Source organism: Hemisphaericaspora subhashii, assembly GCF_019202705.1.
Source record: "Hemisphaericaspora subhashii strain CBS 10753 chromosome Unknown scaffold87, whole genome shotgun sequence".
Classification (NCBI taxonomy): domain Eukaryota; kingdom Fungi; phylum Ascomycota; class Pichiomycetes; order Serinales; family Debaryomycetaceae; genus Hemisphaericaspora; species Hemisphaericaspora subhashii.
In genome coordinates this window covers 1-25,499 of record NW_026057220.1, presented here as the reverse complement: position 1 = coordinate 25,499, position 25,499 = coordinate 1, and the positions used below count along the sequence as shown (strand labels likewise).

Sequence of the window (25,499 nt, the reverse complement as noted above, 5' to 3'; positions counted from 1 at the left end):
AAGTCGATTATTCAAAGCATGACCGTTACAAATTCTCCATTGTGTGGTATTAGAGATTTATTTTCTAACGGCTGTGTTTTGGAATCTTCAATCTCTTTTGGCAGCACCAAAATAATTTTCAATACCAAAGAAAAATTGGTTGCAAAAAAACACAAAGTTGGATTTTTACTAAACCTAAATCTAAAGAGTAAACGAAATGTCAAGTAAAGTTCACCACTTCAATATTACCAAGTACTCCATCTACAAGGATAACCAAGCTTGGTTTCATTATCCCCAACGTTCTGAAATTTCAATCAATTTCTTAACATTAGAAGATATCTCAGATGAAGTCAACGTCACCATTTTATGGAGAGGCACCACAATTGTATGAGTTTACCACTTTATACTTACGAAAGAATTTTTACTAACTTTATCAGGATAAATTTAAGCTTTTCATCACAGAAAAGTGTTATACTTCCTTGCTTTCAAAATGTCCTTGTCTTGGAGTCAAACAATGTGATGCTTATGGTAGAATTCTCAAACGATTTCAAATCAGTTTGGAGAATGAACAAGCATTTAAAGAATGTCTTAAACTTCTAGAGAATGAATTTTTATTTAGAAACGGAGCACCAAAGGGAGATTCAGCTCACCCTTTAACAACCTCAGGAAGCCAACAATTATTTTCTAGTCAACAATTGGTTGCAAGCCAACGTCCTGTTGCGAGTCAACAATTGGTTGCAAGTCAACATCCCGTTGCAAACCAACTGCAAATCATTGATTATACAAGCCAGTTAACAGAACCTCAATCCATAATGCATCGAGGATATACAATGTATCCGAATCTTGTTCGAAATTGTCAACCTGTCCATACATTTCCAACCTCCTCAATATATGCAAGTCAACAAGATCTTTCATATCCTTTGGAAACATCAACAGCAAAACCAATTCGCCAACCAATCAACATGTTCCCTTTGGAATATACCAATTTGACCGAGAAAATCGTTCTTCCACCTAAAGACCTAGACGACTTAAAAAAGTTGACCGATAATGAGCTACGTAGACTCATCAGAAGCACATTAGAAGACAAAGAATTTGAAAATTTCATTCATCGATTAGAAAATATTATATCTGGTCTATAAAAGCTACAAAGATCTATAATTGAGAATAATTATACACTTTATTCCACTTTTTAATCATTAACCCATCACTTAATTGATGCTCTTCAGCTATTAACTCATATTTCCCAATCCAGGGGAAGAATCTAAATTTGAAATACCAAAATGAAATACATGCTAAAATACAAATAGTACCCACAACACCATATGAAGGCCAATTTTCAAGTCCCTTTGGGTTTGGACTATGCTTTGATATGAATGGGCCAATGATTAAATAAAGACTAACCAAGAAAACCAAAACTGTGCCAACTACACCGGCTCTAATTGGAGCACGTAAATCTGGATGTCTCTTTCTAACAATAAATATCCCTATAGCTATTAATGCAATTGCAAGTTGTTGGGGATATCCTTCCAAAGCCACCATATAGTTATAAACATCTCCATGGGGGAATAACACTAGAATACTTGTAGTTATGCTAATACTCAACAATAATGTCCGCAAAGGCGCACCAAATGGCCAATTGGATGACATGAATTTCGAGAACGGTAAATATCCCTCACGAAATACTTCTTGAGATACTCTGGAGATAGTGTAGATCACGACAAATATATTTCCACCAGCACATAATGCAACTGAGAAGGTTAATAATTGTTGTCCGATAGCTTTCCCAAAGATCTTCTCGAAAAGAATTGCACCTACAAGGGTATGACTATTAACTAATTCTTCTTCTGGGATTACTATCAAATAGGCCAAGTTGGTGATAAAATAAGTTACTGCCATTATGCCTAATGATACTGGCCCTGCGATTTTGAAAGTACGAACAGGATCCTTGATCTCGTTTGAAACTGTATGAACTGAATTCCAACCACTGAATGCAAACGATGCTTTGATTACCGCACTTGCAAAAGTGGAAACGCTTGCTTGTGTCTTAATTGCGAATAATTTTGAAGTATCAATTTGGTTTTCAAGTCCAGTCATGGACGAGGGAAATACCGCCACATAAATTCCTGTTGCTACCATTATACCCACAAGCACTAGTTTAAGTGCACCTAATATATTTTGCACCCTCACCCCGTGATTCACACTCACTCCATGGATCCCAGCTGCTAGATATAAGAATAAAAGTCCAGTTGTCCTGGTATTGAAATCAGTTGGAGTAATACCAACAGCATGAATACAATATTCACCAAATACCAACACGTTGGATATCGTGAAACCAAACATAACTGAATAAACCGAGAATGCCACAGTAGCCAATAGTTCGGGTGTTGTATATATAAATTCCAAAAATACTTTAGCTCCGCCACTTCTCGGTACTAAAGATCCCATTTCTAAAAATACATAGAGACCACCGAATGATGCAACACATGCAACGAACCATGCAAGAAAGAATAAAAACACTGATCTACCACAATCCTCATATATACCACTTGTAATACTAAAGATCCCACTACCAAGAATACGTGAAACGAATAATATAATCGTGGAAAACAATCCTAAATGTCGTCCTTGAGGGAGATCCTCGAGATCTTGCAAGTGTGAGATCTTTGAGGTGGGTTCGAATGTAATACTGGAGCTTGAATCATCTATTATTGATACTGTGGTTGCTGTATCGGAGATTTTGACATATTCTGATTTATCTATATTCTCCATTTCGATATCTTCCGTTTGACGTTTAGCTGGATCGTCCAATGAAGATGACGAAGGAACAGCTGTTATTGGTGAGTCTAAAGTTGGTGAAGAAATATGTGGCTCGTTGATCATTGCATCTTATTGATTGATTTTTTTGTTGCAATTTATATTTGCTGTGGATATGAGAGGGGGGACAGACAAGGAGGTGGGTAGTACAATTTCTACAAAAGATAGATAAGGAATGAATTTAGTAATTTGTTACACACAAATTGTCATATTACGTATTTGTTTTTCGGCTGTGGCTTTTTTCGGAAGTTTATTTTTTTCTTTTGCATTTGACAAATTGATAACTAATAAACTTGTCATAAGTGACTTGGCTGCAAAAAATACTTACGGATTAGTACCTGTAGATCTCTAGATGCTCAAAGGGCCAGACAACTTAGATTAGTAATAACGAAAACAGAAAAATCTCAGATACTTCACAGTTATTTGTACCAATATATTTAGTTGACATAATTTAGAAAGTGCACATCGCTTAAATTACTCTTCTCAGCCCACCAAGAGGTGATTGCAAATATTTGCTTTGATACAAAAAACAAAAAAAATCTATTAAACTGTTTTAAACAATATATAACTAACTATCTTTATTTCCTAAATTGAGAATTCTTCTTTTTAATAAATGACTCTTTAGCCAATTTTAATAAAGAATCCAATTCACCACTGTTTTCACACATACTATAGAACAACGAATCCTTATTGGTAAGTAAGACAAATGGACTGTCATATTCAACAACTCTACCAGCATCCATAACCAAGATTTTATCATAATCTATAATCGTTCTTAATCTATGAGCAATAGTTAAAATAGTTGCATTACCAAATTCTTCTCTGATTGTTTGTTGAATTAATGCATCAGATTTATAATCAATTGAACTAGTTGCTTCATCTAATAAGATAACCTTTGGATTCTTTAAAAGAGATCTGGCAAGACAAACCAATTGACGTTCACCTTGGGATAAGTTCCCACCACCTTCAGTAATTGGATTGTCAAGATCAAAGAACTTGTTTTGATTTTCATTAGCATCGTTGGATGATGAAGGTTGCTCATTTGGTGAAATTAAATTGACTCTTCTCAAAGCTTCAAACATTTGTACATCAGTGAATTGTTCAAATGGATCTAAATTAGATCTGATCGTACCAACAAACAATGTAGGATCCTGTGGAATAATTGTAATTGCTTGACGTAAATTCTTTAAACCAATAGAGTTAATTTCAACACCATCAATCGTTATACTACCAGTTTCTGGATCTAAGAAACGGAAAAATGCAGTGATAATAGTTGATTTACCAGCACCAGTTCTTCCCACAACACCAACTTTATGACAGGGTTCAACTTCAAATGAAACATTCTTAATAACTCTAGGCAATTCAGGTGCATACCTTAATGAAACATCCTTCACTGAAATCCTACCTTCTTCTGGCCAAGTTGGTCTTGGTTCTGTTTCCTTGATTTCATAAGGTGGTTCTTGTTCAACTTTAAGGAATTCTTGTAATCTTTCCACCGAGTTCATATTCATTTCAACTGTGGCATATAATCTCACAACCCAAAGTGCACTTTCGGAGAATGCAATAGCATAAGATAAAGATAAACCAGCTAACCCGGCATCGATTCTACCGACTGAGACCAATACAAAGATACCCGAGAATAACATAACCATCGAACCAACCGCATCAACTCGGAATGAAAGCCATCTATTAGCAACCCACAAGTAGAAGAATGGACGACTGTTTTGATCAATTGCTTTTAAGTTTTGTTTCATAAATCTAGACTCAATACCGTAAGCACGAATAGTAGCCACACCAGCAAGCGATTCGGAGAAATGTTGATGGATTGGAGATTTTGTGATGGAATCATATCTTTGCAATTCACGGGATAATGACAAATAGAAGAAACCAACAAGATAGTAAAGGAAAGAAATAACGACCGCAAAAACCAAGAACCCTGGAGTAATGAAAGTAATTAATACCAAAGTAGACAAACATTGAATGATACAAATAAAAGCACCTTCTGCAAATGGAGTTAAGTCTTGATCAACAGCTTCCATATCTTTGGAGAACCTATTCATAATACGACCTAATGGAGTCTTGTCAAAGAATCTTAATTTTGCATGTAAAATATTCTGTAACACTTTTTCAAACATTCTATTGGAAGCATTAACACCAGTATTGAAAACAACAAAAACTCTGAAACTTGCAGTGAAAGCATATCCAATACCAATTGCACCATAAATGGTAATGTAATAAAGTGTTGTATGTGTTTCTTTATAAGCAGTAACAGTAGCGACAGAACTAGCAAACAACCTGGTTACACCTGAAAATGTTCTAACAAAGGTTGATTGCTGTAATTGACTAACATCATAGCTTGTTCCAATAGAAGCCATAGCTAATTGGGTTAAATTTTCACTGCTTGTTGACCAAATCTTCAACCACCATGTTTGATACATGTAAACACCCTGAGAAGCAATGAAACAGAATATCAATAAACTCCAAACTGGGAAACCACCGAATAATTTAGCATATCCCAAATAAACTTCAGATCCAACGACACCTTCAGCTTTACCTTCTTCTTCAACAAGCTTACCATCAGTTTTAGCCATCACTTCTTCTTGTTCACCACCCAAAGCTTTCAATTTTGTTTCAATGGCAGCAGCTTTAGCCTTCATCTTCTCATTCTTGTCTTCCAATGATTGTAAATTAACCAGAGATTGATTACGGGAACTAGCAATAGAACTTGCAACCAAGTCATCATCTCCTAAATCACCACTAGCCAATAAATCTTCAGGTAAACCTTGATTCTTAACTCTACCATTTTCTAAAGCAACAACCCAAGCAGCATTCTGAACAGTTAATGCAACATTATGAGAAACCAAAAGACAAGTTCTGCCTTCCATCAAAGGTCCACAAATACAATTTTCATAAATCCATAAAGCAGTATGTGAATCAACAGCAGATAAACAATCATCTAATAATAAATGTTTAGAACTAGAATATAAGGCTCTTGCTAATGAAACTCTTTGTTTTTGACCACCGGATAATGTGATTCCCTTTTCACCAACTTCAGTCTCATCACCTGCACTCAAAATTTGGAAGTCACGAGTTAATCCACATGCATCTACAACTTTGTCATAACGTTCTTGATTGAAATGAGCACCAAAGGTAATATTGTTCTTAATAGTATCATTTAACAACCAAGCCGATTGGGAACAGTAGGCAATAGATTCAGTTAATCCAGTTTCAGGATCAGCAACCAAGTCATCACGAGGAATTGCTCCAGGAAGGAAAATTTTACCACCCAATAATTGCATTTCTCCTAATAAACCCATTAAAAGAGATGTTTTCCCACAACCAGTAGGACCAATAATCACGTTCAATTTTCCAACCTTGAAATCAATACTCATGTCACGCAATTGGAAATCAGTCTTAGATTGAGGATTCCAGGATAAAGTAGCATTCTGGAATCCGATATATGGATCATTTGGACCTGGAGTATTACCTAGTTGATCATATTTGGATGTTTCTGGTTCATCTAAGAAATCGGCAACTCTATCAAGGGAGACTTTAGATTGAATAATTAAGGAAGCCATATCAGCTAATTGATCCAATGGCGCTCTCAATAATGTGAATAATGATAATGCAGTGAAAGCAATTGGCACTTCCAAAGTGTTTCCATCAATAATAGTATAGCAGTAGAACGAAAATAACGTAACTAAAGTAGGAGTGATAAACCAGACAAAAGCAGAAGCACACCAGACAGCGCATCTAAATCTCAAATAATATATTTCTTCTTTTCTGATATCCATAATATTTTCATAAAACTTAGATTCCCATGCAAAGAATTTCACAATTCTAATACTTTGGAAAGTTTCATTTAATTTTTGGATTCTCTTATCAGTGACGCCTAACATTTTCTTTTGTAAATTACCTAACCAACGGGCTAAACTGAAAGAAACTGGCAACAATACAATAATTGTAAAGGAACCAACAAGTGCACTCCAACCAAGAAGACCATACAATAATACAGTACAGATAATGATCATCAAGATTGCACTAACGAAGAAATGCAAATATCCACAAGCTTCAGAAACCTTAAATGCATCAATAGCCATCAAGTTAATAATTGCACCCAATTCTGCAGTCTTTTTTGATTCTTTAACTCCATTGGTTTTAGAACTAGCGTCTGTTTCTTCTCCAGTTTTCTTGTCATCTTCAACATTGCCCTTTTCGGAAGTAGTTTCAGTAACAGTGATTTTTCTTCTCAATGCTTTTGCATAAACTTCACCAATAATGATTGCTTTCATTCTGACGCAAACTCTTCTACCTAAAAATAACGAGCAACCTGACGAAATAGAATCTGACATTTTTACCAAAGGCATCAATAACACAAAAGTCCATGCCAAATTCTTTGGGAAAACTTCAGGATCAGCAACATATTCCAAAACTTTCTTTAATAAAAGCGAAGGTCCAAAAATTAACACCGAGTCCAACATTGCCCAAAATGCTTGTGCTGCAAAAAGTAATTTAAAATGTACAAATAATTTGGAAGTGAATTTCAAAGTAGACTTACTTGCTTCAAATCCTTTAAGGATATAAAGTGAATAATCATCCTCTCTTAGGGCCCAAATATCTACATTCTTCAAAGGAGACTTGTAAGATTTCCAAACCATGCTATTTAACCAACTGTATGAAATGAATGAAGCAATACTTGAAACATTTTCTGGGGAAGGTTCCGCACCTGGAGTAACATACAATTGAGATGGCTTGTCCCCAACGGTGGCAGTCATGTTCAAGTATAATAAGATGGCATTGATGATAAACTCAATAATGTAATATTCACGTACTTGAGCCGAGTAACGGGGATTAACTAAGGCTGACCTAAAGGTAATTGCACTTGGGAAGAAAGTGAAGAAATATAAAGTAGTTGAATGAACCCATAAGTTTGGTAATCTGATTGCCACTCTCTTCAAATTGATGATTCTGAATGTACATATAATGAACAAATATAACCAAAACAACGATTGAACTAAAGGAATCAATGGCTGGTTCTTAAACTCTCGATGTATGGCGTTTAAAACAAAGGGAGACAAATGAAGACCCAACGAGATTATTATTAACCCATATTCCATACAGACACGTAATCGTTCCCAGACATCTTTATATACTGACTTGCGGTAACCATGTGGGGTTCCATCTATATTTGTTTCAGGCAAACGGGCAATATCAAAGTGAAGCCTCTTAAGTTCTTCCTTGGATAAGTTTGAGTAATCAGTTGAACCATATTCATTATTTGCAGATAAGAGAGGTTGTGATTCTGGGGAATCTTCTGGTTGCAACAACAGATAACCTTTCTTAGATCGTTTGGAATATGATATGAAAGACTTTGATAAAAGTACAGCGAATGATATGGAGCCTAGCACGGCTGGAGGATATAACGAAAGGTAATACTTTGCACAGGTAGTGATATCGTCATAATGCCACCAGGCACATTGTTGACTTTCCATGTTGACGAATGTAATTAAAATGCTTTTAATAGTGTGTTAATAAGTTAATAAATAAGTAGCAATTATTTCACGTATAGATAGCCGGTTGTAAAAAAGTACCAAAAACGTGTAGAAAGCTCTAAATTAGTTCAAAATTGAAAATTGAAAATTCTGGGCTACTCAAGAGTTTATATATAGAATATATCTGTAAGTATCGACTCCTTTCAATACCAGATTTGTGTTTTGATTTCAACAATGACTCTTTTCTTTCTATTGTCATAAACAATCCTTGTTGAATCCAAAGAGATGAGAATAATCTGAATAAAAAAAATATTATTTTAAATTTAGATTTTTTTCGATCGGGGGGATGCGGCCAGACAAAAAAAGGATTAATTACGAGAGTGGCATAGGATCAATCATACGTCATTATGCACATCGGTTGGTCATGCCTTCCGTATTGAATCTATAAAGGTACTAGACCATTGCAATTCTACAAGCCTTCTCAATATAAGTATATCAAATGTCGCTAAGATAATGTTGGAAGTGTATCCCTCCACCGATCATTTTCAGTTGGTCAAACGGCATGAAAAATTTCATGAACTAAAATTTCACAAAATAGTACTGCAGGCTAACCAAATTTTACTTTGTTCCATTAAAAACGGAATTAGTCACCAATGTTTATGTTTATCCTTTCTTTTCTAAGCTCGTTTATACTTGTGCTTACTCGGCGTATACTGTGGGTGGGGCATGAAATTCATTCGTTGCCAAATCCACTTTGACGCCTTTTGACCATAACTTTGAATGCAGCTTGCTTAATGCACAGGATGTGATCTGATAAGAGATTATGATTCGTTTAAAATGCCATGAATCCGAAATAATCATCCCTACCCAATAAACGTTCAACTCTCATTTCATTTCACCATATTTTGTTCAGATCCAATTGATTGCAAATTATGTCAAAAAAAGAAAAATCTCAAAGAAAGATGCTTGGCAGCTGGCAGAGGACACAAGAACCGAAACGTCTTGGGGGGATCTCAATCATACGGAAATGTAAGGAACCAATGTTTTAACTTCCTTGGGTGTTTGATAAATGGGTATAATACCGATATACGTGTTTTTCAGCAAAGCAATTTGTAAAATTTTTGGGTGCAAAATTGCACAAAAAAATAGAGTTTCATACAAACTAATAAAATTTTTATATTCTAGTCATCAAGAAAGAACAATTCAATTAAGAACTCCTTTCTTGGAATAACTTCTTCTACACAAATACTATATAGTAAAAAAATAATATTCAAAACATAATTCTTCAAGTGTAAAAAGTAATGAAGACAGCATTATGAGGACAAAGATGTCTGAAATGAACTCATAAAGGGTAAAAACAAAAATCAATAAAAAGTAAAACAATACTCATAAACACGGTGAATGGAAGCTACACAGATCTCATTCATGTAGCAAAATAGAACTAAAGACCTGCCAAAAATTTCCACTTGCTTCTCTTCCGGCATTCTCTATTCCTCTTGAGCTTCTTCACCACTACCTTCTTCGTCATGGTGTTCTTCATCTTCACCTTCCTTTGGAACTCTGGCATCAATAGCAATATCAACAATAATATTTCTACCATTGAGTTCAGTACCATTGAATTGTTCAACAGCCTTCTTTTGAGTTTCTTCATCAATGAATTTAACAAAAGCAATTCCCTTATTGAAAGGATGTCTTCTAGCACCACCACGGTTTAAGAGATGTCTAGCAACTCTTCTAGTTGGAACATGAATCCATTTTGGTTTCAAATCTTTAAAGAGTTCACTTAAGGTCTTAACATTGACACGATAATCTAAGTTAGTAATGAAAATAGTGTCCTTTGAAGGAGTTCCTTCTGGGGTCTTTTCTCCATCTTCACCAGCAGCAATTCTTTCTTCTCTTCTCTTTTGAGCTTCTTTTCTCTTTTCTTCACGTTCCTTCAAATATTCTTCACGTTTAATCTTAAAAGCTTCAGCTCTTTCTTTCTTTTCTTCTTCAGTTGGAGGTGGAACGGCCTTCTTGATGAAGATGTTACGTCTTTGGAATTTCTTGCCATTGTAGTCTTCAATTGCCTTATCAGCATCTTCTTTACTTTCAAATTGAACAAAAGCAAACCCTAAATGTCTCTTGAAAGTATTTTCACCACGGACAGTTTCTTTAAAAGGAATTTCAACTTCGGTGCTATAGTAATTGGATGTTAGTATCAAATGTATTGTTAAATTTCAAAATTTTGCGCTTTTTTGTGCACATGGTAGCACTATTATTATAATGGCGCAATCTTTGCAAAAAAAGCCTGCTTTCTCTTCCAATCATCAAATGGCAAAGTCACAAGATGACTCACCCCATTGACTAGGAGACCATAACTCAAATAAAGCGACAATCATCAAGGTAAGAAGTATACATACACACTTAAGCCCTCGAATAATTCCTTCAATTCATCTTCAGTAGCTTTAAAATCGACATTACCGACATAAATTCTGTCTTCAATGACTGGTTTGGATTGAGTTTCGTTTTCGTCTGTCATTTTCTAATTTAACTTGGTTTCTTGTATTTTCAATTGATTGATTCAAATTCAAGTATTTATCTTTTAATCTCGAGGATTGTTTGTTTACTTTGTATATTCTTGTATTTATTTTATTTCAAATTATTTGACACTTTTCTCCTTTTCTTTAAGTAAGTTCACGTATCAATTTCTTCAATCTATAGTTTGTTGTTGTTTTCAAAAAGGGATATTTTATTCTCTTCTCCTTTGATTTGATAAATTCAATTAGTTTTTAATTCTCTTTCTTAGTTTCAAAAAGTAAAAAGGTGGTAAAAAAGTGAATGTGGATTTTTTTGATTTTTAAAAAGGGGGTGAGCGAAAAAAAATTCAAAATCAAAAATAATTTCAGGCAAGCGAGGTAGAACTTTCCAGGCCCCTTCGACTTACAACAAGGACCCACACCAGAAAAAATAATATTCTGGTACCCTGATATGGATCTCCATTTACTTGACAAATTCTTTTACTGACAAATTTCCGTAGCATCTTCTTAAGTGTTCTGGAAATTTCTAAAAACTGACCATTTGAGAATCTCACATCAAACCGACCTCAATTGCATCCCCAATGGTTCGTCTGGGACCACTATAAACTTTCTACCACGCATCTCGCTTGTCGCGATTATTAGAAGAAGAATCGAAATATGGCAAGTGATAAAGTATCAGAACTACACGCATATGAAAACTCGTTACGCTCAAAAGGTCATGACAGTAGAATTGCCAGCCTTCCGATCATTGCAAGAGATGAAATCAGTTTCTGATAGAAATATCGAGATCTCTTATTAAGTGCTTTTATGGTTTGAAAATTCTGTAAATATATAGATACAAGAAGGCATACACGATTTGACTCTACATCACGATCACAAAACAAATCATGTACCGTATCTGCCACTTCTCTACTTCCCTCTCATGTTTTTAAAAATCTGTCAAAATGCTATAATAGTTTTTTATTTTTCTTCTATTTGATGACAAGAATATATAATTCCCTTTCCAACAAATATAAATAACCTAAAAAAAAATCAAACGAAATATGATGATGCCTTATATTTATTGTCAAAAAGATCATTTTCTCCTAATTAACCAAAATAAAGAAAAACGGGGCGAATACTTGTGTACATGATATGAAATAAATGTGTATTTATAATAACTTAAACAAAAATCAATCTGCTTATTTCAACTTGTGGAATAATCTTGGAGCAACACAATCATTAATACAATGTTCCAAGTGGAAGAATTCTTCAACACAATCTTCCTTATAATCCTTGGAGTGGTAATCATCTTCTTCTTGTTGTTTAAGGACTTTTTCAACACAATGTTGGAAATGATGGTCGAATGGATGACAAGCTGGAGTGTTCTTACATTCTTCTCTTAAAGCATCCATAGGATCAGCTTGTTCTTCTTCTTCTTCATCTTCGTCTTCTTCTTCTTCTTCAGCAGCAACTGAGTCTTCAACATCTTCTGCCTATTAAAAAAAATAATTTTAGTTAGTATTTTATTGCATTTAAAACCTTCGATTGAGATCGGAAATTTGACATACTTCTTCAGCGTGAGCAGTTGGAACAACGGCTTCTATTAAATCTCTTAAGAATTGCATTTCGCTGTGTAATGATTGTATGATCTGCTTATTAATTTGGAGTAGTTTGTAAGGCACAATTTTTTTTTTCAATAATTTATTTAAATTTTTCGAACTTTCCAGTTTGCAATCTTACTTAAACCGAAAAGTAAATTGTTTTATTGGTTGGAAAAGAAAAGTAAAAAAATATTCAAGTCACGTGCGCAAGGTCATGTGATTTACGTGCGGCTTGTAAATCAATTTTGCAGTCTATCACCTCAAGGGCCATAAATTATTGTCTACAAAGTTAGAACCGTTTACGAATAAATACTTTACTTTTTCCATGATTTTATATATTAAAATGACATCAAACTAAACTTACAAACGTACAAATATACTTTACAAAATGTGCAAATTTATAAAACTTAGTTAACGGAACCAGCAGCAGCGGCAGCCTTAGCTCTCTTGGCGATCTTGTCGTTAGCCTTAGAACCCATGATACCACCACCCCAGTGTCTTCTGTTATCTTCGTATTTTTCAATGAAGTTAGCGTTGATGGTAGAAACTAACTTAGATAATTCAGCTTCATCAGCAGAGTTAACTTCAGTTAAAGCAGCAACGGCAGAGTTCTTCTTGTGGACTAAAGTACCTAATCTAGCCTTACCCTTTACAATAGCGTATGGGACACCCATCTTCTTACATAAAGCTGGTAAGAAAACAACTAATTCAATTGGGTCAACATCGTTGGCAATTAAAACTAACTTAGCCTTCTTGTTTTCAACTAAAGAGACAACGTGGTTTAAACCGTACTTGATGACAACTGGCTTTGGAGAGACATCCTTAGCGGTCTTACCTTCAGCAATAGCAGCGGCTTCCTTGGTTAATCTTTCCTTCTTTTCAGCAACAGTTTCTGGTCTGTACTTGTTGAATAATTTGAAAGCTTGAGCAGCAGTGTTCTTGTCTAAAGTGTTAGAGAATTGAGCAATGGTTGGAGGAACCTTTAATCTTAAAGACAAGATTTTCTTTTGTCTTTGTAATCTAACGTATTCTGGCCATTTGACGAATCTAGATAAGTTTCTCTTTGGTTGGATGGCTTGACCAATACCGAAGTTCTTTGGGGTAGAGTCCAATAATGGGTTCTTAGCAGCAGTGGTCTTGGTAGACTTGGTGGCTAATGGAGCTGGGGCAACTTTCTTTCCTTTTGGGGCCATTTTTAGATGTTGGAACAGGTGTTAACGAAGAAGGACAATAACAGTAATAATAACTCTTCTTGAAAAAAATTTCTAGTGATACAGTAAGAGAGTGAGAAAGCGCACTGTTTCTTAGAAAAATTTTCCATGTCGTGAATAATGTCGTTGTGAATGAGAATACCGACATTATTTCTAGACCTAAACCTGGTCACGTGAATTTGTGACTGCTTTTTTTTTTCTCACTGTGTGCAAAATTCTGCGATTGAACTACTTTTCAAAGGGTTATACACAGAACTCTACCAATAATATGAAAAATAAAATAAATACTGTACATTTTCAACGTACTACTTCCAACCCCTCCTATATAGCTAACTAAAAGAACACCCAAAATATAAAATAAAAAAGTAATATACATACAAAGAAATAAAAAGATAATAAACTAGCATCAAAAATAAGCAAACGTGTAATCATCGTGCTGAAAGCAACCTAAAACTTGTACTTTTCATAGAATTTGCAGCAATTAAAAAAACAACATAAAAATAAAAAACTTAATAAAAACTTTCTAAGATGAATCAACCCATCTTGGATTACACCAACCCTTAACCGTAAACTGTGTTCTCGTAACTCCAGAATTTGGAGCTTCACCATTAAATTCACATTTCCCATGAGGTAATATTCCTGCGGGTCTTATACTTGATTTCGTCATATTTGAATCCCAAGGTAAATATTTCCCCAGTCTTCTAATAAGTGAATAAGATTCTTTCTCCGGAATATTAGAATCTTGTTTCGATTTATCATCTCCCAGATCTTCATCTGATGTGTCTGATGATGCATATATATAACAACTTCCGTCAATGCCCAAACTTGGAGTTTCATCACTTCTTGGTGGTAAAATAACATTAGTCCATAATTTATCTCTTGACATATTTGAAACTCTATACATATTGTATTGATAATGGAATTGTCTCAAGGATGGAGTTGAATGTATCAAACGGACCAATTCTTCTTGAGTTGGATTGGCAGGTAATGTATTGGTCTTAACTCTTGCATTATAATCATGGGCATACATTCTCAAGAATTCTGAATTTATTCTTTGGTCACGATTCTTGAATGTTGGTTTACAATGAGGTTCTAACCAGGTTGGAACATTTGGATCTATTGAATTGTCATTAAATGTAACTAATTCTTGAGATGGCAATATATTTGCATCGTTTGGAGAAGGATAATCATGCTTATGGTGGATTTCACGGGGCATGAGTGTTACTGGTAATTTATCATCGGTTAATCTTGGAGATTCCATGAATATTCTAACGAAATTATCCTTGTTGTGAGAGAACTTAGTTTTCCAATTCTTGATAGATGAGGTCAAATTGGAGTATAAGGATGGTTTGTTCTTCGATGGACTAGACTTCTTTAGTATCTGCTGTAAACAATCAGTTGATGTAGATTTCGAAAGGGGTGCTGAAATACATGTTGGTAATTGTTCATTAGTAACAGGTGAACAAGATGGAGACGATGGAATAACACAACACACACTAGATTGTCTTGTGGTTGCTAGCGTTGGGAGGGTTGATAAGCTATCAAGTGTGCTTGTAGATGATAAAGTAGATAATGAGCTTGATCTATTGGATGGTATACTTATCACAGAGCTGGATCTGGGGGACATATATGAATAGTGATCATTGTTGAATGAATGATATGAGAAGATATCATTTGAAGTATTACATGGTTGCTTTCTTTCATAAGCACTTAGTATTTCATTTGGCGAGTTGAGTGATGAATTTGAAGATTGTGATACAAAGGATAAGTCGTCAGAACAAGAATCAAATGTATATTCATCAATGTTGTCATCGTCATCGATATCGGAATCTTGGTCTTCTATTTGATTGAGATTTAATGGATGTGATGTTTGGTTATGTTTGCCTGATTTTATTGAATGGATATTGAATGACTTCTTAACATTAAGTTGTTTCTTTGAAGTAGTACGTGTGAGCACTGGTTTAATACATTGTTTGAGATTATGCAAATGTATGGGTTTTTTGCTGTGGCCACTTGAGTTTTTGTTGTTGTTATTGTTGTTGCTTGGTATTACTATTGGATTGATAAAGTTTATCGTACTATTGTACGAAGGAGGATGCGCTATGTTTACAGCCATTCTTAATTATGTATATATATGGTTCTTGATAAGATGAATAAGTGGTACTCAATTATTTTGACATAATAAAACGTGTAACTTTCAATCAATCAGTAATGGTTGTTCGTGCTGTAGATTAAAGTATTCTTACAATAAGAAAAAATCTAGTACTGCGCGATGGTTTAAATCCCCTTTGTGATACAATTGGGTTAAAATGGACTTTGGTTAACCTGTAATATGATGCAATAATTGACGAATGTATCTTCACTGAAATAAACTCCAATGTAAAAACCAGTAAACAGAAAGCAAAAGAAAACAAGCTGTAAAAACTAAAGGGAGAGAGAGAGAGAGAGAGAGAAGAGGGAAAACTTTAAATAAATAAAATTTTGACTCGAAAGTGAAAGGGAGTGAAATAAATATAATTGGAGCAAAAAAGCAAAGAAAATTTAAATAAATTAAAAATTAAAATAAAAAAAAAATTGACAGAACATTTAAAAAAAAAATAAAAACTAAAAAGAAGGAAAAAGACTAAAAACACACACACAAAAACAGAATTGTCATCGTTTCGTATAAATGGATTATTTTTTAATTTGTTAATCCTCAAAATCCTCCATTGTTTGTAGTTACATTCACTAACGGGGTCTTGCGTTGTAAAGCCTTGGGTTGTATCATTCATTCTACCTTGTAATTATTCATTACCCCAAGAACATACACTGTACTTAATCTGGATGTGCTAATGAAATTTGGGTTATGTAACAAGGATAAACCTTCGAAGGAGAAAAAAAGTCACAACCATTTTTTTTCTTTTTCACCCTAATTTCTCGTGGTACATGAATCTGGATGGAATTTTCTTGGAGAAAAGTTCTTTTATACAAATTAAGGCAAAACGACACAACTGTGGATTACGGGATTTTGTTTGCCGTGGCAATTTTAGAAGAATCTGGTGACTAAATACAACAAGATGGTACATCCCCAAAGTAAAGACGTGACGATCTCTTGGTAAGATCACCCCGCGTCTTGTGGTGGCACAAAACTTTTTTAAAACCTAAATGACATGTAAGTCGCGCTAAATTATTTTATGTTCCATGGAGATGTCAGTCACCATGTAAAGATGCACCCCGGAAACCAATATTATATACTGATTGAATTTTCTTGTAAAATTTAAATGACATGTAATTACTTACTATGACTTTGTGAGTTGAATTTCCCAACAATTTCAAAAGAAAAGGTTGGTGAAGGCAAAGAAAAATAAAACTCCAAATTTACAAAAAAAAACCTCCAAAATAAAATTGCAAAAAAGAAAAAGCCTAATCAATGGGATCGAATAGATCTAGATTGGTCTATTCCCCTAAATTATAAATAATCAGTATATAACAATCCTTCATCGTATTTAAATGGTAATTCATTTCACAAGATGCCTTAACCAATAATAGAACGTTAAATTCAATCGTCTGACCGTTTGTCCCTTTGTTCTATGCGACTCCTAATTATTAATTATTAATTAGACCTCGTGTGCTTAAAATCCCAATTAGCAAATACTCGAAAAATATTAGCAATTTATTTTTGTGCAAGTTGCTGCTGTAAAAAATAACCGATTTATTATTACCGATCCCACCAAAAAAATATATCCAAAAGTACACGACTTATCGAATGATAACGATTATTTTATTTTCTTAGTTGCAGCCGATTCTAGATTTATCAACAGCCGCTAAAAAAGGTAGACAAGAATACTGATACCTATCGTTTTTGATTACTACTATATCCCATTTATAACTATACTACATCTATAACATTCGCCTTGTTTCTTCTTCAATATGATCCAATTCTATTCCTCTCAAATCGCCATCAGTCTCTTCTAATTTATTGTAATCCCCAGCCTTTCGGTTGTTGTAACTTTGATTCCCACCAAAACTTGTCATCATCCTTCGTAAGACATTGGTATCCAGATAGAATTCCTCAAATACAATCTCAATTTCTTCTAATTCAATTCCTTTTGTTTCGGGATAAAACATCATCACCACAAAAATACTAATAATACAGGAAACTGCCGGATATAAATACATTTTCCAACCAATATCCTCTTTCAAAATCGGTGCCAATAACCCAACAACGAAATTACTTAACCAATTGGTGGAAACTGCAAGCGATACGCCTTTTGCACGTACTGATAAGGGATAAACTTCAGGTGGAATAAGGAATCCAATTGGTCCCCAACTATATCCAAACCCTGCGTTGTAGGTAATGACAAGAATTGCCACGAGAGATGGGGTGTATGATTGATCTAAATACATGACAGTTGCAATTAAGAATAAACATACACCCATTGCTGCACCTCCAGTTATCAATATCGGCTTTCGACCCCATCTGTCAACTAGGAACCAAGGTATGAGTGTGGATAATAAATAGACAATTGCGTTTATACCAGTCATCAATAGGGCATTGGCATTATTGAATCCCGCTTGTTCAAATACCAAGGGAGCATAATATGAAATGATATTAATTCCATTGAATTGGGCAAAAAATAACGCTGAGCATCCAATACCAACACGAACAATATAATTCTTAAATAAATGTTTCCAAGATCTCTGTGATTTCGGAGTGGTTTTACGTTCAAGTAATATTGAATTCTTAATAACAAAGAATTCCAGCTGGGGTTTATTACTATTTGGATGCGAGTCATATAACAAGGCAAGGACATGAAACCCTTGTTGATCCATATCATTATCCAATAACCATCTAGGAGATTCAACAACAAAAAACCCTCCAAGGAATAACACAAATGCTAGAGCGACTTGAATAAATAACGGCAATCTCCAACTCAATTGAGCAAAGAAAGAATGCGGCTCAGTTCTCGCATCTCCAATATCTTGAATGAAATAACAGAAATAATCAGTCCAAACACTCAAAACATACCCAGCTACATTTCCAGTAAATTCCCCACAAACCAATTTCCCTCTTTCTTCACTCGGACTAATCTCGCATTGATATGAAGGCACGATTGTTGACAAAATCCCAACACCAATCCCAGAAAACACTCTCCCAATAGCAAACACTACAATATTGGGACAGAATGACTGCAAAGTCCCACCAAATATAAAAATCGCCGTTCCGATCAATATAGTTCTCTTCCTACCCCAAGAATCCAGAATTTTGGCAACTAGTAATGAACTTATCATTGCACCGATTTCCAACACGGAAATCAAAACTCCAATAGCAGTAGCACTAGGATTGTTGAAATATCCATTAAATGTATCATATGTGAGTATGCCTGAGCATACTCCTTGTTCATATCCAAATAAACTGACGAATAAACTAACGAATGCCGATGTGAAATACACTAATCTGGTTCCTTTGAATTTGAGTTTGGAGGTGTATAGTTTATTATTGAAGTCGATATGGGTGTAGGAGTTTCCAAAATCATCTATGTATGAATCTTCCAGTTGTAATAAGGAGGACGGGGTTTCTTGTTTGCTGCGGAAAGGTAAGTCTTTGGGGTCTATAAATGGATCATCGTAATCTCGGTTTTCTGGCTCTATGAAGGTAGGTATTGAAGAAGATGACATCCAAGGTTCCTCTTGAGTTCGTTTAGATGACATTTCGTTTGACATAATAGTTATTTAGTGCATTTGGGTTAATGTTTCTGAATGGTGGATATGTATCAAATAATTTAATGTTTCCGATAGAATGTGGTGTTTTCCAATTTTTCTGTTGGAAAAAGCTATGACGTAATCTCCCATTGTTTTATTGTAGGCAAGTTTAAAGTCGTGCAAGTTTCAGTAAAATATGGTTTATCGCCTCGTATTGGTTGCATGTGCATCTTGCTTTGTAGTGAGTAATAAGATTGTACACTAAGTTGGACCAAATATGGCACGAGTTGGAAAAAGAGTAATGAAAACGCCAATGAATTTAATTGATTCAATAAAATGTATATTATCTCCTCTTATCCACGTTGAATAGATCCAACCTCCAACTATGATGACATTCAAAGAGGTTCTATGTCTAGGTATCAATAAATTGTACAAAGTCTGAAAGGCAGGGAAATTGCAGAGTACATTTTGTGATTTGCAATCAATTTACGGTTCTAAAATTAGATTTAAAATGTCAAAAAAATATTTTGCAGCAAAAAACCTTAGAGAACCAAGCAAAATGGATTAAACTCAGGACTTTTTAGATCAACCGATTGCCAATATAAAATTATATTTCAAGCACTCCAGTTACAGTAATGGATTACAGTAGAGGAATAAAAAATGAGTCTTCTTTGTGTGACTTATCTCTCTAACCTACGTGGTCAGGCGATATCAATTTGCTGACATCAAAATGTAATCTAGTCTAAAGATCATATATTTCTATATACAATATTAATTACAAAACTATACACTTTCAACTCACTCTCTATTGTTTATTTCTTTTTAAATAACTTTCAATGTAGAAAGCAGCAAATAAGGCAGTCAATGGAGCCAAATATGCAACATTTAAAATGACAGGCAATGCTTGATCAGGAGTGCTGACACAATTAACCAAAGTCAAGCTGTCAGATGGACCCATACTAGTATCAATAATGTAAACGAATGAGTGCAAGACAGCAAATGAACCACCAACAATGAATTGAGTAATTTGTAAAGAAGTCAATATTCTCTTAAAGATAATTGGGACTCTAATACGTAAACAACTCAAGGAGAAATAAAAGTACATCAAAGAATGAATGAAGGAATTGAAAACAACAAAGATCCAAATTGGTGGAGATTGGAATCTAATACCTGCCCACATACACATCATTGCACCAGCATGATGATAACTTTGTAATAATGATGATGGTCTACCTTTCAACAAAATAACGATAGTGTCGAGAACTTCATAAAATTTAGAAATGTAAAACCAGTATCCAAAGAGTTCTAAATTAGGGCGACCTTCCTTAGTAATGATACTGGAGAAGATACCTTTATTTGAATCACAAATGGTGTGGAAAAAGATATCTCTTTTCTTGACAGTGTAATTTTCGAGGTTCAAGGCTTCATAAAATGATGGTAAAATGTCTCCCTTAAATAAATCCATGGTAGAAAAAATTGAAGAAGTCATACCCACAAAGGTCCAAACTGAGTAAACACATAAAAAGACATTGTGTAATAATACAAGGGCCTTGAAAATGGAAGTTGTAGCAATAGCATAAGGAGCAGCTGGCAATTTCTTCAATTCCTTTTCAGTAAGCTTCTTGTCTTTTGCTTCAGGATTCTTTTCACGATACTTACGTAATTGTCTTTGTCTAATAATTGGATTAAGATAATGGACAGTAGTGAAATAAACAATAGCAATAGTCAAAGGAGTGGACACCTTCATAGTAAGATTGAACATTTGAGTAAGGAACTCATTTTCAAATGGAGATTCGGGAACAGGGGTGTCTAATGTAGGTAATGTCCATACACCTGATTGTGGAAATCCAAACTTAATTAACATCTTGATAAGGTACCTAGAAACTGTAAGCGATTACTGAAGAAGGAAGAAAGGAAGAAAGGAAAAAGATAAAAAAAGGGAGACTAAAAAAACATCTCCATGAAATTTGATTTCATTGTAGTGGCTGATGTGGACCCCCCGACGATTCCTACCGTATTGTTCTCGAAAATTTATTTAACGGAAAAATAAAATTGCTTTTTGAAAACTTCCATTTAAAAAAGAAATTTGTCCCCAAAACTTTTTTTTTTGGGTCCATCAACCCGTACAATTTCACCCCTCGACCTAAAGTTGCTACGGAAAGATCGACCTAACGGTTTTGTTCTTATCTCTAGAAGGGATCTAAACGGTCAGGTACCATCTTTTTTTTAAGACAATATACCCATCTAGAATTTAGAGTTTCATTTCAATTGTAATGTAAGACATCGTGCCCGATTCGGACATTTCCCTCATCTCGAAACAGGTTCGGCAGTATTTATCCTGTTTTTGTTACGCATATGGCCGCATCTGCTAAAATCCGGCTCATTTACTTCAATCTTTGTGCTGCCAGGAAGCCTTTCAATACCTCTATTCGTGTGATTTCAAGACTAGATCATTGGCATAAGGGCTTCAACATTGGCTCCAGCATCTGGTTATGAGAAATGGCAGATCTAAGTTCAAAAAGTGGTTATGTAGAATGTTTTGAATCTCAGTTGCAAAATTTTATTTTTTATAGTTGCATAATTATTTTTTTAGTATGTTTCGTTTAACCGCGGTCTAAAAAATTCCAGATAATTTTTACAAAAAGAGAAATTGTACAGATTTGGCGAGTAATAATTTATTGGTTGCTAAAAATCAAATTGAACTCGTCTAATTGATTTGTTTACAAAACATCGTTTGATATTTTAACTGTCTTTTACAATTTTATATATAAATGTTATTGTCTTTTACAATTTTATATATAAATGTTATACAGAAGTATGCACAAATGTTGCTGAATTAGTACTCATACTTTTTTGATGACCAACGTATTGTTTCTTATTTGGCAACCAAGTTTTTTGTTGGGATGTCTTGGCAGGTAGTTTCCCATTTGTCGTTGCAAAATTATTTGTAACTGATCTTAATGGATTGGTGGAGATGTTGACTTCTTGTATTGGAGGTGAATTGACAACAGGTGTTTCAGTGAGCAATGGATCAAACTCCATCTCTTTTTTATCAGAAATTAAGAACCCCTTTTCCCGTAAGAATGTGGTTAACGAACTGATTGCCTGTGTCAAGTTGGTCTTGTTGTTATCGAAATAACATAAAATAATTTGATGATCTCCTTCAACTTGCCTGTGGAGTTGTGTTTTGTTGGTAGTGATGGATGCTTCATTTACTAACACTTCAATTCCTAACAATATTTTAAATGGAATCAGAATTTTATCTTCAAATTCTTGTTTGTTGATATTGAATACTTCGTCGAATTTTCCAGGACTATAAGTAAGTCTAAATTCATAATTATTAGGTAAAATAGTTTTCAATTGCTTCCAACAAGCGTTAACCTTAGATTCAGCTCCTTTGATATCAACAATTAATTCATTAGAATCCTTGAAATCTCCTATGGAAACTGGAAAATCAATAAAGCAGCTATAATCCGATTCCATTTTATTCACTTGCCCTATTTTGTTACTATTGATTATCATGAGATAATGACTTCTCCATAATTGGAATTTTAGTGTGTGATAGACGGTAGTGTTTCTTGTAGTATATGGAATGTTATTCATGCAACAATTTTCAACCATTTGATCAATTCCATCTTTTGCCAAGCTAATATTCCTGGCATTCTTCCGAGGACATTTGATCAAAACATTATTTGTTCGTTTAAGTGAATAAGCATTGCTTGCATTTTTATTTGAGAATGAAAACTTTATAAAGACATTATATTTCTTCATAATTGATTGAATGATTGATCCGCCATTTCCAATAATTGATTTATGAAACACTTCTGGTACGTTGAAAGTCAATTCAGCTGGTAATTCCAACTCGATCAAATCAAGTGTTTTGTTCAAAATAGGAACATTTGAACCATTTGATACTTCAACATCAAGATAAAAGTTATATTCATTATAAGCTGAGAATTTTACCAGTGGGATTTTGTTTAACTCGTTAATTATCTTGAGTAGTTTTCCATTCTTTTTCCCACTGATAAAATCACGTTGGCCGTTGCTCAATTCCAATCTTAATTTAATACTAGTCAGTTGTGCTTGAGGTGGTAATTGTTTCATGATATGTCTGATTTCTTCACAAGATCCACTGATTTCCAAACCATGTGCGTTGGTGGTTGCAACACATGTTTTCTTCAACTGGACTAATTGTAATATAGAAAATTCATCCATAACCTCACTACCTGTGATCTCAAGACGATAGTAATTGGAAGGAATCAAATTAATTTCATTGATGCATTCATTGAGTGTTTCTAATGAATTACCCTGAACTGAAATGATATAATTTTCCTCTTCTCCTAAACCGGGCAAAAGTATAAAAGTGCCATATTTGAACATTATGTTTAAAACATCATGTTGATTATATAACACCATTGAATCAAGTTTATCCTTAGTCATATGAATTTCCTTGGTGATTAATTCCCGTTGTTGTCCGCTTTCGATCAAGTTACTTAAAATAGATTTACCTAGCACTAGCTCACTGACGTTCTTACTTGTGATCCAAATTTTCATATCCTTGTTATTGCCTACCACTTTGGAACTAAACAAATTAGGTAGTAAATCAGGAACATAAATGTTACAATTGGTCTGTTTTGCAATTTGATTGAAGTTAAATAAATCGAATCCGCCAACAATTGGAATCATGGATAATTCAATATCTATTGATTCAGCAACATAATTGTTCAAAATTGTATCAATTAAGATACGTAAGGATGCCTCACAAATAGTGATATTATCCAGTTGACCCACAATATGAAATACATAGCCCTGTTCTAATGTTTTCCCTGAATTTGAAAATGCATTTTTATTATTGTTGATTATAATCTCCACTTGATATCTGTTACACAACTTAGTCATTTCTTGAGTGAATTGTTCGTCGATGGCCATGAATTCCATTTCATTGATAGTTAAGGATTTATAATTGATATGATTATATTGTTGCAATATGCGAGCTCTAGATACACAGACAAAATCCTGATCCCCATGGAAGAAGACATTGATCAAGGGACTATTTGCCAGGGGACTAATAATAGAAATATGGTTATTCAGGTTTCCTAATTTTCTTTGGAGTACATTGATTTGATTGGCTATTTGGTGGATTGGATATAAGTTGTCAATCATTCTATAAGAAAAGGTTTCGGCATGATATGTCTTCCAAAGACCAGTGTTTGTTTCATAATATGTAATTGTCTCGGGTTGTGAAACTTTCGGATCAATTAGGAAGGAATGTTCCAAGTTAAGTATAACTAAATTATCGATCATAATCAATAGTTGAAATCTGTAAAGGTGTTGAAGAATTGAAGATGGGCTATAATAAAAAACAACAAGCAAGTGTTAGTGGGTATCAATAAAAAACAACTAGTAAGTGTTAGGGGGTATCAATAAAAGCTAGTAGGCTAGTTGGTTGAATAGAAGGAGCAGGATTAGTTTAAATAGTAATCGTGGGGATACATAGATTCTTTTATACGTAATTGATTGTCTATACAACGAACAGAAGTATTGAAGACATAATGAATGTAAAAAATTCAAGTAAACAATGAGATGAGAGATGCACTAAATCGGTCTACATTATTTTCATCTGTATCTAATTAGGAAATCCCGTGCTCAGACTTGGCAGATCAAAGACAGATCTTCGGAAATCGAGTTTCCTAATTGGGACGAATTATAAACATTGGAAGCGCAATTCAATGTTTTCTGTGCAGTTTTTTCGCAGCGTTTTACTTCATGCAAAATAAAGGGTTGCGAACTCCTTACATATGTGGCTGCCCCAGAAGATACAGGTTGCGAGGGGAACTTGCAGCGGGATAGACTATCTGACTCTGTTACTCATATAGTACTCAATTTGTAGGATTGAAGAGGTTGACATTAAGAAGCGGGTGTAAATATTTCCTTGAAAGGAATAATTGTAAATATTGTAAATTTGTTAGAATTTTTCTTAAATATTTCAAAGCTTGAAAAAGTAGTCAACTATACATTGAAGTTTTTCTTATACATTGACTATTCAGTTCTAAATGGGTAAGTAATATCCCAGCTTCCAAACAACCCATCATGTACAAAAGCGTTCATTTCGGTGATCAAAAAGTCGGTAAATTTGAAGATTACACATATTTTATTACTATTCCTTAATTAGAGGCTTTACAATATGATAATTTCAAATAAATAAAAGGTGAATTGTTT

At 34.2% G+C, this 25,499-nt stretch overlaps 10 protein-coding genes across 10 annotated transcripts; 1 reads left to right on the top strand and 9 right to left on the bottom strand. All coding sequences in view use genetic code 12, as the record gives it.

Moving 5' to 3' along the window:
• Positions 1 to 196: 196 nt before the first annotated feature.
• J8A68_001525 (uncharacterized protein) lies at positions 197 to 1,118 on the top strand (the record flags this gene model as incomplete). Its single annotated transcript, XM_049405186.1, has 2 exons — positions 197 to 364; positions 417 to 1,118. The coding sequence occupies 2 exons, from the start codon at positions 197 to 199 to the stop codon at positions 1,116 to 1,118; spliced, it is 870 nt and encodes a 289-aa protein (XP_049265171.1).
• Positions 1,119 to 1,131: 13 nt separating this feature from the next.
• J8A68_001524 (uncharacterized protein) lies at positions 1,132 to 2,859 on the bottom strand (the record flags this gene model as incomplete). The annotated part of the gene is made up of 1 exon (XM_049405185.1): positions 1,132 to 2,859. One exon carries the CDS (start codon positions 2,857 to 2,859, stop codon positions 1,132 to 1,134), a length of 1,728 nt encoding a protein of 575 aa, XP_049265170.1.
• A 512-nt stretch (positions 2,860 to 3,371) lies between these two features.
• Positions 3,372 to 8,285, bottom strand: J8A68_001523 (YBT1; the record flags this gene model as incomplete). Its single annotated transcript, XM_049405184.1, has 1 exon — positions 3,372 to 8,285. The coding sequence occupies one exon, from the start codon at positions 8,283 to 8,285 to the stop codon at positions 3,372 to 3,374; it is 4,914 nt and encodes a 1,637-aa protein (XP_049265169.1).
• A 1,487-nt stretch (positions 8,286 to 9,772) lies between these two features.
• SBP1 (Sbp1p) lies at positions 9,773 to 10,806 on the bottom strand (the record flags this gene model as incomplete). Its single annotated transcript, XM_049405183.1, has 2 exons — positions 9,773 to 10,463; positions 10,688 to 10,806. 2 exons carry the CDS (start codon positions 10,804 to 10,806, stop codon positions 9,773 to 9,775), a joined length of 810 nt encoding a protein of 269 aa, XP_049265168.1.
• Positions 10,807 to 11,985: 1,179 nt separating this feature from the next.
• J8A68_001521 (ubiquinol--cytochrome-c reductase subunit 6) lies at positions 11,986 to 12,411 on the bottom strand (the record flags this gene model as incomplete). Its single annotated transcript, XM_049405182.1, has 2 exons — positions 11,986 to 12,279; positions 12,355 to 12,411. The coding sequence occupies 2 exons, from the start codon at positions 12,409 to 12,411 to the stop codon at positions 11,986 to 11,988; spliced, it is 351 nt and encodes a 116-aa protein (XP_049265167.1).
• Positions 12,412 to 12,794: 383 nt separating this feature from the next.
• On the bottom strand, positions 12,795 to 13,580 carry RPL8B (60S ribosomal protein eL8; the record flags this gene model as incomplete). Its single annotated transcript, XM_049405181.1, has 1 exon — positions 12,795 to 13,580. The coding sequence occupies one exon, from the start codon at positions 13,578 to 13,580 to the stop codon at positions 12,795 to 12,797; it is 786 nt and encodes a 261-aa protein (XP_049265166.1).
• Positions 13,581 to 14,121: 541 nt separating this feature from the next.
• Positions 14,122 to 15,714, bottom strand: J8A68_001519 (uncharacterized protein; the record flags this gene model as incomplete). The annotated part of the gene is made up of 1 exon (XM_049405180.1): positions 14,122 to 15,714. The coding sequence occupies one exon, from the start codon at positions 15,712 to 15,714 to the stop codon at positions 14,122 to 14,124; it is 1,593 nt and encodes a 530-aa protein (XP_049265165.1).
• A 1,763-nt stretch (positions 15,715 to 17,477) lies between these two features.
• HGT5 (Hgt5p) lies at positions 17,478 to 19,289 on the bottom strand (the record flags this gene model as incomplete). The annotated part of the gene is made up of 1 exon (XM_049405179.1): positions 17,478 to 19,289. One exon carries the CDS (start codon positions 19,287 to 19,289, stop codon positions 17,478 to 17,480), a length of 1,812 nt encoding a protein of 603 aa, XP_049265164.1.
• A 796-nt stretch (positions 19,290 to 20,085) lies between these two features.
• Positions 20,086 to 21,144, bottom strand: J8A68_001517 (uncharacterized protein; the record flags this gene model as incomplete). The annotated part of the gene is made up of 1 exon (XM_049405178.1): positions 20,086 to 21,144. One exon carries the CDS (start codon positions 21,142 to 21,144, stop codon positions 20,086 to 20,088), a length of 1,059 nt encoding a protein of 352 aa, XP_049265163.1.
• A 941-nt stretch (positions 21,145 to 22,085) lies between these two features.
• J8A68_001516 (uncharacterized protein) lies at positions 22,086 to 24,584 on the bottom strand (the record flags this gene model as incomplete). Its single annotated transcript, XM_049405176.1, has 1 exon — positions 22,086 to 24,584. One exon carries the CDS (start codon positions 24,582 to 24,584, stop codon positions 22,086 to 22,088), a length of 2,499 nt encoding a protein of 832 aa, XP_049265162.1.
• Positions 24,585 to 25,499: the final 915 nt, after the last annotated feature.